Source organism: Gymnogyps californianus, chromosome Z, assembly GCF_018139145.2.
Source record: "Gymnogyps californianus isolate 813 chromosome Z, ASM1813914v2, whole genome shotgun sequence".
Classification (NCBI taxonomy): Eukaryota; Metazoa; Chordata; class Aves; order Accipitriformes; family Cathartidae; genus Gymnogyps; species Gymnogyps californianus.
In genome coordinates this window covers 13,309,237-13,323,580 of record NC_059500.1, presented here as the reverse complement: position 1 = coordinate 13,323,580, position 14,344 = coordinate 13,309,237, and the positions used below count along the sequence as shown (strand labels likewise).

General features: G+C 40.4%; 1 protein-coding gene across 1 annotated transcript in view; it reads right to left on the bottom strand.

The window, feature by feature from the left end:
* Window positions 1-9,851, bottom strand: part of TEK (TEK receptor tyrosine kinase) — a 41,745-nt gene extending 31,894 nt beyond the window's left edge. Inside the window, exon 1 of the mRNA XM_050913304.1 lies at window positions 9,838-9,851. Coding sequence (XP_050769261.1) covers window positions 9,838-9,847 — 10 coding nt within the window. The 5' untranslated portion in view covers window positions 9,848-9,851. The remainder of the gene's footprint in view (window positions 1-9,837) is intronic.
* Window positions 9,852-14,344: the final 4,493 nt, after the last annotated feature.

Here is a 14,344-nt window from a genome sequence, read left to right as displayed (position 1 = left end):
TTGCTGCATACTTTTCTGTTTCTTTGTAGTAATACAAATTGTGTGATCAAGGTGTAGAACAACCATAGCTCAGGTGTATTGCTTATTTACACTTGTGATTATTCCAGATGAATCAAAATCTAGCCACTGGTGGGTGGATAGTGTTCTGATTGATTGTCTAAATATAGGTGTTTTTTTGTCATATTAAACACTGCAGAGTAACCCAGATACCTGCCTGAAGCAGATGGAGTACAGACGGAGTTTCATGTCTTCCTGGAGAAACACTAGAAGGCCTTTCTGCATCTAAAAGGGCGTAATATCTATGCATAAGTATGGAATCATATGCCAAGCATGATTTGGCAGCTAAGATTTCACAGCTGGAATATATTGCAAGCAGAAATTAAAATATATCCAAGTGAAAGTTTTGCGCTAAGAAAAGCTATGCTTTAGGTGTGTTTCGAAAAATAAGCACCCTAGCAGCACACTGACTTGAAGGCAACTCACAGGTTCAACTCAGAATCTAGCAGGACTGGCATTTTAAAGTCAGCCTAAGGCCTCTGAGGTCATAGGAAGGCTTTCTTTGACTCCACTGGGAGTTGCTGCCCTCAGACTGTGGAAAAAAAAAACAGGAAAGTTTAAAATGCACGTATGCTTTATGCTTAGGGATTCCTACAGCATCTTTTTCTGGTAATGCAACTTAAACTAAACCAACTGTCCTTGCTAAGAAAGAATTTACATAGTCTGGCAAAACTTAGGCAAATTCTACCCTTGATGTTAATGAAGACTTTGAGTATGTAAGGACCAAATAAGGACAACAGGATTTAGCTCTCTGAGAAAAGCACAAAAAATACAGACAGGAAACAGCCTGTCTCTGTACCAGTGACAATCGTCTGTGCTTCCTTGAAAAAGTCCTTTGACTCCTGCCCTGGTCCTTGAAGAACTGACCTTATCAGGAAGGCAATTTGCTGTGTGTGCAAATAGATTTTGAGAAGAGAGAGCACTTGCAGCAGGCTAATGCTGGAAATGGGAGATACCGTGCAGAGAAGATTCATGGCCCAGTATTTATGACACACACTCATTGTGGTGCAGTGCTTTGAGCCCTTCCAGCACAGAGAAAATGGCATCCTGTAAAACAGTAAGTTTAAATAATAGCACACCCACTCTAACCCAGACAGCAAAAATGAATGCAGGGAGACCTTTGCAGTTCATCTTGGGCCACTCTTAACTACAGCATTGTGCTCTTTCTTGCTGGGTGATACCAGGCTGTATCTTTCACAGCTTCTCTAGTACATACTCGCCTGGGGAAATTGTGCTGAACAGAGAATGAGTGTGTATTGTGCTGTCTCTGCAGCCCCTGTGTGTTCTCATGCCCTGTCAAAATGCCATTCATACAGGCACAGAGTCATCACGTTTTCTGTGCTGTGTTGCACCAGCAAAACTCAGCCAGGACCAGCTGGAAGAAACAGCTCTCAGAAATTCCCTGGAACACATCCCAGACACAGGTCTGCTCAAAGAGCAAGAAAGTCTCTGATAAGGTTTAAAATATCACTTCCCTAGATTGGAATTGGTGCTAGACACTAGTTTGGGAATAAAACAATGTGGCAATCTCAAGCTGAGATAGTTTAAGGCCATAGATGAGTACACACAGCAAGTTTTACAAGAAGAGAAAAGTGTTATGATTTGTCCTTTCGTCTCAGAAAGTTGCTGCCCAAATACTTCCAGATTTACACTGTTAACCCTTATCTGGTCCCCAGGAAAACATGGAAATATTCAAGACAGTTTCTACCTAATGTGAGGCCTTTGCAGAGTTGCCTGTTAATTGGAAAAGTGTTCAATACTGTGGAGTGGCTAACACTCCTCTACCATAGCAAGCAGCCAGAGTGGTCAGCTCCATCAACGTAAAGGATACCCATACCCCCCCTGCCCCCCAAACACATATTTAATCACTAGTCCATATTTGCAAGGTGTATTGAGAATGCAAAGTTCTGAGTAAATCTTTTAGCTATTAATTAATACTGAGTAGTAGTGGAAGGAAAGAAATTGTTTAGACATTACACATCTAATGATGTATTTATTGTCCTTATATTTGTAGAGCTTTATTGTTAATTGCTTGAAGTGGCTATAAGCTGGAAGTTCTTCCCTTGGCAGTTGGAGCACAACAGAGGAAAAAGAAGAGCTGTGGTAAGAGGTAAGTGGAAAGATTAATACTTTTAAACTACTAATTATTAAAGAGAAGAGGGGAGGGCAGAAAATTCCAGTAAATTCCACCCCTCTTTTTTCATCAGGTGAAGCCAGGGGAATAAAAGGTGATATAATTTGAAATGCTTAGGCAGTTCTTATTTTTTTTATTGTTATTGCTTGGAACACAAATTATTTCTGCTATTAAATATCTGGGAATACAAATATAAAACATATAGACACTATACTAGCAGGGAAAAAGTAGTCTGTGCTTAGTTTAGGTTTGGTGTTATGCTGAAAGTAAAACAGTCAGTTGCATATGGCACTCACTGCAGGATTTAAAAATCATTTTGAGCCTGATGGAAATGTATGTCCCAGACTGTCAAGTCATCAACCCCTCCTCCTTCAAGTCTCTTAGAAAACACCACCAAGCACTCCCTCTGCTTGAAAGAATAAGGTTTTGATTTAGAACAAACCTAACTTGCTAAATAGCCTGTACCTCAGTATTTCTCATTGTGTCTTGTTTTATAGTTACAAGTTCAGCTGTACCCTCCTCGATTGTATTTTTCTGTATAAAATCACACACTAGATTAAAAGAACTTAACTAATCTATTTAGGAATACAAATAGCAATTGTGTAAGCAATTTTGCTGAAAAAATATAGCATTTGATTAATTCTTAGTGAAGTACTGAATAAATTACATTGAAATCTTTTTTAATTAACTAATTAGCCAATTTGGAAGATAATCAGGATGGAAATAATGCAAGTTGAACATGAAGAGGTTAACAAAATAGAGACCCAATCCCCATGTCTCCTCTCCCTTAAAAAAAAAAAAAAAGGAGAAAAAATAGAGTCCTCCTTACTTAATATTAAAGCTAGTCAGAAAGTAGCCTAAAACTTTAGCTGTTTGGGGATATTTTTCATATGGAGAGTGGAACATATACCACACCAGAATTTAGCAATCTTTATTTCCTCTTTTTCTGTGCACTCAAGATTTCTCTTATCATTCTTGGTTATTTTTAGTTTGTTCTCTAAGAAAGTAAATAATTTGGAGGGGCTTTGAAATCACATCTTCATTTTATGGGCTCAGTAGTCTCTTAGTGTCCTGGAAACTTCATCTAGGATGCAAAGATAGCAGCAGCTCAGGTAATTTCTCCCAGTGAGTCAAATTCTCCTCTGACAGCTCAGTCCTCCACAGGAAAACAAGGCTGAAGTTATTATTACCCAAACAGATTAAGATTCTCTGCCACATGGTAGCAACAACAGGGCAAAAGAAGAGAGAGACAGAATTTTTGCTCATAAATGAGCAAAAAGTCAGGTTTTCCAATAAAAGCTTTCTTGTTGTCCATGAAAAGGATCTTACTGCTTGCATCTTATGTGATGCTACTGGGCAGCTGTGGGATGGCTCACAGCTCAAATTCTGAGACCTCTTGCCCTTAGAAACAGGGCATTATTTGTGGAGGGAAGGTATTGTGAAACTAATAAGAGACAAAAAACTAGTGACAGAACATCTCTTTGCTACTTAGTAGTAGTGGGAAGACCAGAGCACAAGTGTGAAAAATAAAATAGTCTGTCAAAGCTACTAAGGCTACTAAGGTTTCTTATGGGCCCTTGGGTACATCTGGAGCAGTTGAAGGAAATGCAGCTGCCTTCTTGTAAAATAGAATGTGATCTTTTTCTCTACATTTCAGTTGTTTCACAACCCATCAAAGCGATCTTTTAAGATGAAAAAGCTAGAAAAAAACCCACTGGTGCAGCTTGGTTGGGGGTTTCCCAATGAGGGTGCCTAAATGTGTGTAAGTAACCAAAATGTAGAAAGACACTTTCTCACGACTTCTCCTTAGGCCTGGTTGACCATAAGCAAGTCAAGCAGAAAACAACGTATCAGCAGAAATTGCTTGTTGAACAACCAGCTGACAATGTGCTAGGTAATGCTGAAAAAGGATGAGGAATGTGGGAAAACTCGCGTAGGACAGGCTTGTAGTTCAGCTACATCTGGCTGGATTTGCAGCTAGCTAAATATGGGTACTACCGTCAAGAAAGTACTTGCAAGCAAGAATAAATATGTCCATAACAAGGGTGGTCCTTGCTATGTATACTGCATATGTATACTGTATGTTGTTTGTGTGCATGTGCCAAGCTGAAGTATGCAAAATAACATAGGTAATCAATTAGTCTTCATAGGATATATTAGTGCATACAACATGCATAAAGTTAACTATCTGGAAGTGTCTGTGAGTGTTGGCTGCTTGATGGACATAGTCTAATACATTCTTGCCTGTACAGTAGTGTACCCTCACTTTGACACGTACTGATTTTTCTGAGTAGAGTCGTGGGAGATGTTTCTGGTGCTGAGCATACTTTGTGACTAACGAGACTAAGGTCCCTGACCAGTGGCAGGTCTGGGATGAACAGCCAGAAAATAATACAAGAGAAAATCATCAGCATGATCAGAAGCGTGGATGGAACTGCATTGTCAAGAGAGACTTGTTACACTCCAAAGGGGAAATTAACCAAGCCACTTCATCAGACAGGCTGACACAATGCAAAAAGTAAATAAATACCAGGCAAGCAAAGTATCAACCTTGAAGCAAAATGTTTACATATATTACCCTTGAATACAGAAATGTCATTTGTGAACCTGTCTTTCAAAAATCCTTTCAGAACTTAGTAAATGCTTAAAATATCTTCACACCCTAAAAGTGTTTGCACTTCCTAGTGATGAATTACAAAATGAATTTTGATGGGTTTTTTTACTTCTTTATAGTACGACCCTTGTTTAACATTACTAGTGCACGTTCTTAGTTTGGGTGTTAGTTGGAGAACAGTTACCAAATCTGTACTCTAAAAAACAATCAGCATTTTAAACTCCTTCCAGGAAAGTCTCCAGTTCAGACACAGGCTGGTTCTTTGCTATGTGTCTCCACTGAAACCACAGTGGAACAGCATCCTAAATATGATCTTGCCACTAGCACAGGGTAGATACTGTCTTTGGAGGACAGTTCTTCATCGCAATTTCTGTCAGATTTTCATCCCTCCAGTCCCAGATATATTTTGCATCACAGCGGGAGCTGACCATGGAACTATATGTCTGTCTCACACAAGTGCTAGGTGCATCCATTTTTGGTTCATTTCTTCTGTGCCTACCCAACACCCTCCACACCACAATGACTTCTTGGTCTTCCATGGAAAGCTGAACAGGGTTTTTGTGTGTTTAAGAGATGGGTTTGGGCCAAGCAGGCTCAAGTCTACGTGACTGATACAAAGCAGGTTTCCAACCTAGGTCATTCTCATTGTGGGCACATGGAGGACCAGCTCCACAGCTCCCCTGCCCTAAAGCCAGCTGCTCAGCTGCAGTCAGTCTCTCTGACTTCTATGCTCCCTCTTGTCCACCTAAAGCCTTCCAGATGAAATTCTTGTGGGTATCAGACCATCTCTGCAAAATGTTACAACTTTGTTTTTTTCCCTGAAATGAAATTTCAGCAGCAAAGTAATCCATCCAACCAGCTTAATTATGACTAAAGACCCAAACAATCTGATATACATGTGTATATATATCTCTCTATGAAATATGTATCTAAAACAATAGCATGTGTTAACACTTGTGAATGTAGTGTGATTTCATTTCACCCTTTTAGATTTGATTCCTCTGGGTCTGATGCAATGCCTTTTCACTCCTGACTATTCCCAGCTGCTGAAAAGGCCTTTGGGAACACAGGATTCCTGAGAGCTACTCTACCTCTCACTATGTCTGAACTAGGCACACACCAAAAGCAAATTCTAAAGCTAAAAAATAAAAGAACTGGAGAGAATCAGCCCACTTTTGTAATTCCACTTAGGGTAGGTGCACAGAGGTGCCTGCACAGGCTGAAGCTGTTGGTTTTAGCTTCCAGCTGCAAAGTCAGGGAGCGATGAATTAGGTCACAGCTGGAACTTTTTTCTTTGCAAACATATACCCAACAATGTAACTAAACCAGAACAGCTCTCTTTCTCCCATAAGACAGATCCATCAATTTTGTAGTCATGATCATCCTAACAGAACTGTGCAGAAAGACCAACATTCAGCAGGTCAGAGATTCAACCAGTGATTCCTGTGGCAGGCCCATCATTTCTGGATTAGATGAAGGCTACATCTCAAGAAGAGTCTAAATTCCATGTAAATTTCAGACTCATGAAAAAGGCACCAGGATACTGTTCCCTCTGGGTAAATAACCTAAGTGTGGCAGGCAGATGCAATTGCTGGGTCTCACAAACCAGATACACTTCAGGAACAAAGAACGAAACCTGTTTTTTAATTTATTTTGCAATTCACACTAGTAGTTTGATAATTTAGGTGTCTGAAAGGTTGTGTGACAGTGTAATGTCTAGTCAGCATAGTTTTGAAATACCTGAGATTAAAAGCTCAAATGTGGTTTGTGTCCACTGCTTTGGCTGTGGGAGGCTCAAAACCCCAGCACTGCAGCCACAGGACAGACTGTTTGAAGTTCAGGTGCCATTTTGGTCTGGCAACAGCATATTTGAAGATACTCACACAGGCCTAGTCCCTTCAATTACGGGAAGAATGACATTCATGTTCACTGTCACAGGCATGCGTTAACCAGAGGTTAATACAGGTTTTCTTTAGGTTAAGTTAAGCTTCACAAGACAAAAGCAAGTCTTGAAACAGAATTATTAGAACTTTCCAGTCTCACTAAAAATTATGACTTCTTGTAATTTTGAAGAGGCTACAGCATTGTAATGGTGCTTGTGTGTCTTGTAATGTGTGTTAAAAGCTGCTTAACTTTCTAAATGTGTACGAGTCACATAATAATGATAATATATACAATTTTTTTTTTCATAACACCTACTGATCCTCAAAGAAAATGCAGCCATCAACAGGGATGATAGAGAGCTATCACTGAATGCCACTGCACTGTTAGCTCCACTGTTACCCTTTCGTAAAAGGCTAATATAACCTTTTGAGTCTTTTACCATATATGGGTCCAACAGCTAAATCACCAAAAAAAAAAAAATCCAGTATTTTTAGAAACCTACTGGATCTGAGATTATTGGTAGAGCAAAGCTATAGCACAGAAGATTCTGTCTGTCTTGGAGAACGGAGACATTTGACAATGTATTTGCTTCCTGCCAGAAATAGTCAAAGAAATGTGCTTGAAACTGGTTTTAATTGCTGCTGGTTTCCACAAATCTCTTACTGATGGTGGCCATCTTGCCAAAATAAGGCTCACACTTGAACATTTCTGAGAGTTAGCCCACTGTGAGCAAGAAAATTTCCAGACCATCTGAGGATGTTGTTAAGAGGCAAAAGGCAAGTTCTGACACTCATTCCTTGCTCTGTCCTCAGCCTTCCAAGGGAATAGGTGAGTCTGCAGCTCTTCTTTGGTCAGGACTTAACAGATCGTACCTAGCCACAACCTTGGGGATTGAATCCATACTTCAAGATGGATTCTAGGATCATTTTGATTCTACAAAATGTTGACTGCAGTAGAATTGACCAAAAGAAAAACATGCGGTGATGCTCCGTCTAGTGTCAAGAATCCCAACAGGATTAAATTCAACCCTTTGTCAGTTTAACTGAACATTTGCTATGGCAAGCAGTGACCGTATATACAGTGCAAAAGTGAGCATTTGTGTATATTTTGAATGTTGCCATCCAAATCAGATCTTTAGCTCTAGCTGCGAATGGAGTACTGTTATTAGGAAAAAAAGACATAAATCAAAGCCATTTCTCATACTGGGAGCGAAGCCGACAGTCTTCACCTTGGAAAAGAGTGGAGTGGATTTTGTGCCTACCCAGCAACACACCCAGAGAAGCCCCCAATCATCGGGGACAAGGTTAAGCCAGTTCACTGTCTGCGCTGAGTGTAAAGCCTCCCCTGCTCAGGGAATGTCATTCCTGCTTTCCTGAACTCTGCCTGCAGTATCTAGAGGAAAGCGGGCTCGCATTGTCTTCCACTGCTCGCCCCAGGAAACATGATATCATTCTCAAACAAAAGCGGGAAAGCTGACAGATCTATTGAGATGGGTGTGACTGCAGCACACACCTCGCTGGTCAGCCCCTGTGGAAAAGGCAGTGACTGGCAGCTCTTCAGTACTGAGCTGTCTGCACTGTCCACGCTTATAACTAATCTCTGCAGCTGATTTTTGTTTCTCCCATACTTGTGACTTAATGAACATCGCTTGCTTTCTGTGTCAATTAGGTGTATGTTCCCACGTAGAGAAACAGGAGAGACAAGGAAAAAGAGTTGGGGTAACTGGACTTTCTTTTCTTCTCCATCCATAATGTTTACAGCACCAAGTATCTCCTTAAAGTGAAAAGCTGGAAGTGATCTGAGAGCTAAATAGGTTGAATCAATGTACAGCTAAACAATCAAGAAACTTAAGCCAGAGAAGAGGAATTGGTAAACAATATGCAGCCTATTACAGCAATGGCTAGCTAAGAATACTTCCAAATATGCATTCAACAGATTTTAAACACATTTTTTTGCCTGTATTAATCTCTAGCCTTTTATAGATGCCAAAAGTAACATCTCAAACTCATTTGTTCGTAATTTCACTTAGCTATTAACATGCTGCTAATCAAGAAGATCTGGAAATTGTAAAGCAAGTTACATGGCAATGAAGACTTGTGCCTTTTCTTGCTACTTTCTGGTTTTCATTGCAGCACAATCTGCAGTTTTACAGCACATTACCTTTTTACTGTGAGATGGACTGGAAGAACCTATGCATATCTCAATGAAATAGTTAGGGGTGAGTTAAGAGTCTAAGGTTATTGTGTGAGTTGTATTTCTCATTTACAGATTTTCCCTGGTATGTTACCCAGAAGAAACTGTCTAGAAAATGAAAATATGGATGGTGAAAGCAATACTCAAATGCTGAGCGACTAAGAATCCGATGGGAAGAGTGCAGGCTTCCTCAAGGCTCTGCTTGCGATAGCTTCAGCAAAGCATCTCTAACATTAATGCTCTGAATACTGTAAACTTAATTTGCATTAGTATAATCTTACTGTATACTTTTCTGAAGACATCTCTTATGACTAACTTCTGACTTGCTGAACTGATGACATTTGCTGATAATACTGAATCATTCTTTAGCTGTATTTGAAGTATTATTAATTGATCTTATATAATGTGCATCTTTCTGCCCTTTTTGTCCACTGACTTTAATCTAGATTCCAGTTCTGGAATTTTGTCTAAAAACTTGTCTAAAATCAGGTACTGGAATACCTAGAAATGTCCACATTTCCTACTGCACAGCCAGTTCATAAAGTCAGTCACAGAAAAAGTCAACATTTAATCTGTATTTAGAGCAGCTATTCTTGGGGAAAGACATCAATGCTTTTGAAGTAATGAGCTTTATGAAAAAGTTGATACTATTAGACAGAAGAGAAACCCTGTTGCAATGTGTGTATGTGTCAACAAATGACTTCAACAATTAAAAAGAGGTAACAACGGATTCTATGTGTAGCTAAATCTCCCCCACTAGCTTGGCCACAGTCCTGCCCTCCCTGGCTGCAAGAGCGCTGCACAGAGATAAATGGACTCACTGAAACAAACACAGGTACTTACATCAATAAAGATAAGTGCTGGAGTAAGGCGTAGGGAGTCATGCGTTTTGTCTGCACATCGTGTGAGAAACAAGAAAGGTATGACAGGTCAACATATTAAAGCAAAGGCTTACCTGAAATCATCAGGCTGAATCCATAGAGAACTAGACGTGCTAAAGGGTCCATGCTTTCCAAAATATATCCATCCAGTTCTTACAGTTGCTCATGGAGTATCCTTTTCTCGGGGTGGACGTTTACCGGTTACTCTTCTCCTGCATGGTACGCTGTTTACAAGTCACAGGCAAGAAATTGTAGTGCTGGCGCAGGCTGGAACAGTCTCATTGCTGTCTGAGTACAGGGAGTTTAAGTTCCTTTTTCCTGTTTCCTTTGTAGATTAGGATGGGAAAGGCAGGATCTTAAAGGCATTTTTGTATCAGCGGGACTGCAGGGCAGTGCAAATCCCGTCCATCCAGCAATACATCAAAACAGTTATCGGGAGCTGCTGGAGAAGCAGGGGACTGCTGTTGGTCACAGTCAGCAAAATAGGAACAATGATGGCATCCTCCAGTAGGTGGGAGAGTGCAAGTAGAAAGTCCTCCCTCCACCTAGGAACAGTAGGTGGAAAGTGTCATCCCCTTCTCAAAGTGCAGATCTGCTAATTTCTCAGGGTGCTATCGTCTTTTCCCTTATTTATTTAATCCACGTGTAAGCTGCTGGCTGCAACGCATCTCGGCACACGGTAATAAAAATATGAAGTAAACAGTAACAAAACAACCAGCTGAATCCAGTATAGACCAAAGCCAGCCACAATCCAGCAAACTACTCCATTAGTTCATGTGCTTTACTGCAAACAATTTTTCTCTACGTTTGACAATTGGAAACAGACTGAAAACTTGTTGCAATAATAAATCGCACCCAGAGTTATTATGACTTCAGTGGGATCAAAATGCCACATCACTCAGAGGGGTCTCAAAACTCAGAAGCTAAAACAAAACATGAGGAAAAAATACAAAGAAAACCACAAAAAATTAATGAAATAAATGGAAAGGCAGCACTCAGCTATACAAACAGAATTGCAAATAAAGGGCACTCTTATTTACCACTTAACTAAATATAACCCATGACAATGTAGCATTTGAAAGTCCTGTAGTTCTGCCAAGATCCTGACACCCAGAATGACTTTTACAGAAGTATAGAAAAGCAAATGTTCAGCATAATTTTGGAAATGGGGTATGGGTTGATCCTACTTTGATTTAATTTCCTTAGGAAGACCTTTTAGCCTTTGATTGGTGTAGATTTCACAGAGGAAGTCCTTTACACCCAAGATCTATTGCCACGTGGACAGAAGGGTGTCACGTACAGCAGATTTCAATGCATTAACCCAGAGCTGCTCCTTACATGCTGCCCGCCCCCCCCCCCCCCCCCCCCCCCCCCCCCCCCCCAAAAAAAAATATAACTGAAAGCCCAACCAAGTAGGAACTTAAACTGCAAATACCCTCTGGCTGCAAAAACACAGTGTGAGGTCCAAACGCTACTAAAATTCCATTTTGAGGCTTAAAGGAGGCAGAATGTAAGATATTTACCTGGTCTAGTTCCAGACCAAAATACACAGATGTATTTTGTCCATCTTTGATTTCTGAGAACATTTTCTTCTACTCTTAGACATGAAGAGGCAGTGATTATCCACACTCCAATTGCATGTTAGCCTTTATAAGCCTGCTGGTATAGGCCCCTCCAATATCTGAATGCTCAGTGTATTACCAAATACTAAGTATTATCATAATTCCTATCTAGTGGATAACTCTGTTCTGTTGCTCATTTAACCTACTTCTAACATGGCCTATCCTTATTTTTTTTTCAGTGTCTTTTGATTTGCTGAGGAGTAAGGGGGTTAAACAACTTTGGTCGAGGCTGTGGTTCTCCAGATTGTTATTGTGAGCTTAGAGGGGTTTTTAAACTTTTCACTTAAATCTCACTCCCCAGGGCATAAACAGGTCACTGAGGAGAAATGCATCATGTCGCCATTTTTAATGCATGTAAATGCAAAGCAGTGCATATGGACTGCTGCTGATACTGATTTTGCAGTATGCATAATTGGCCAGGTCAGCTATTCACTGTTTTTTGAAGAATCAACTTGTGCCTACTGATCATTTCATCTGCCATGACAAGGTAGCTATCTCCAGGATGAGAGCGGACAGCCTAAATATGCAATACTCCACAAATACAAGAAGGTTGCAAAGACTTGCTGAAGCCAGAAGAGAGGAAATATGTACTTACCCAAGTCAGAATTTGGTTGGGATACCAGCCTCAGCAGGCTCATGTATTTGTTTTGTGTTTCACTATATAATCTCATTTTTTAAGAACTAAAGAATAGCATCTACTTGTTTATGTGTAATAAGTGTTTAAGCTTAGATTGTGTTTCTATTTGGAAGGCTTTTAAGTGCCACAGTTTGATCATTGCTCCCACTGACGTCAAAATCACATGATAAGCATTTGCTAGACTGTGGAATTTAAAGGATTTCACTATTCTGGCTTATTCTTACTCATATTTAAGTGTCTGCCAGCCCTACCTTCCATATTTTCATCTTTATATTTCATGTTACTAAAATAGGAATCTTCCTAAAAGTAGGTCATATCAGTTTTCTGTCCCATGAACTAAAAACTGTGTGACCTGATCATCCCTCTCCTTACTGAACAACACAGAAGTGCAGTATAATTGTCTGTCCCCTCCACCAAGCAGCAATGATATCGTAGCAGGATCCCATGCACAAGCCCATCTCTTGCTGTCTAGTCCTCAGCTTATGTTGATGGATCTACAAACAAGAGGATCCTAAATCTTAGCCTGCATTCACTATTAAAGAGCAGAAGAATTGGAAAAAGCCTTCTGGCAAAACCAGATTGCCAGTGAAAGAAACTGGGCTAAAAGTGAAGATGGCAGGGAGAGTAAAATATGGTACCGAGTTACTCTAGCTTTTGTTGCATGTGGGGCTAATAGAGGCTGTTGACTACTGGGCTGGCCAACAAGCATGCCCATGGCACGTCCTCAAGTGGGTATGTAGCTGTATTTGGGCCCCACAGACTACACCCTTTGTCTTTTCTAAAGGTACTTGGGAAGACTCAGAAAGGCTGTCCAACCCCATGCAATTTCTAAAGCGTTCCCCTCAGGAACATCAGTTCTGTTGGTGGTCGACTGCGGATTAATACGTATCAGCATTCACATCTAACTTAACACCCATCACAATGGCATGCATGAGTTTTTAAATTAGTTACAGCAGAGAAACAAATTGTCTTTCAACATGTAAATATAATCCTAGCATTAAACATGGCTTTTCATAACTCTGTCTGTTTGCTGAGGGCTAATTTTATGATATGTCAAGTGCCCTGAACTCCTGACACCAGGCTTTCCTCTTTCGATAAGCAGCACGCTTGTCTCAAGGACAATCCATTCATACATGCTGTAGCACATGGAAATATGTGAGGAGGAAAAAGAAACAATGCCACTCTGCACTTCTTTAATCAGGTAGATGTGTTAGCAGAAAACACATATCCTCTTGCAGTGTCTGGCTGTAATTATGCGTTTTGGAAACAAGCCATCACTTTGGCCTTGACATGATGTTAATATGTGTTAGTAGGAGGCAGTAAAGGAACTTTAGGAATTATTACTCACCACAATCAGCTAATGTGAAGCAGAGGCTCATAAATGACGGAGTTTAAGCTTCTTTTCTAAAACAGATCCTGTTCTCCCCTACAGAACAGCCTATGTCACTGAGGCCAACCACAGCCCCTAAGCCATCTATTCTGGATCACCTGGAAGTGAGAGGCAGCAGCCAGGTGGCCAGTCAGAGGACATGTGCTGTTGGTGGTCTAAGCGGTCAGGATAAGGACTATCCCTACACAATGCTGTGGCAGTGTAGCAACTGGAGGGAGATAAAGGTTTCTGCAATACATAGTTAAAGATAAGTCATACTAACATGGAAAGGACAGTGTGGAGGAGTAGTGATATTGTAATAGGTGGTTGTGAGAAACTTTAAGGTGGGGTGGAACAGGTAACAGAGTCTGGTTTTTGTTGCAGCTCATCCTCTTGACTTGGCAGCCTGTGCTGAGGAGGTGCAGTTACTTGCTTTTTCTACTGCCTCTCCTGTATATTCATACTCAAAAGGTAACTCAGGATTGCAAACATAGCTATGATCAGTTTTTTCACTCAGTGTTTTTGTTTTCTTCTCAAAAAGGAGCTTCTCTTGGATTTTCAGGAGACCATAGCCTGGAAAATGGCTGAGTTTTGAGCAGTCGACAGAACAGCCTTAGCCAAAGGCATTTTGTTGCTTTCCTATCTTCCTTGCTAGTGAAATGAAAGGGAATTTACTACAGTGGAATTAAACACAGGATCTCGTGGGAATCTCAGGTTTCTCTCGAGGGGAAAGTTCAGCTGAGGAAACAACACAGGAGTACTTTAGGGCCTCTGCATCAGTAAAGTCATTGTGAAGGACATCAGGCTGTTTGACTAAGTTCTATGCTCTGGAAACTTTTACTTCGTGAGTCACTTGTATTTTGCTGAAATAGGCTTCATGTAGATTTTAGAATGGCCTGTTGTCAGCAGAAGGACAAAAAAATAATTTTTGTTTCCCAATACTTTGCCGATGA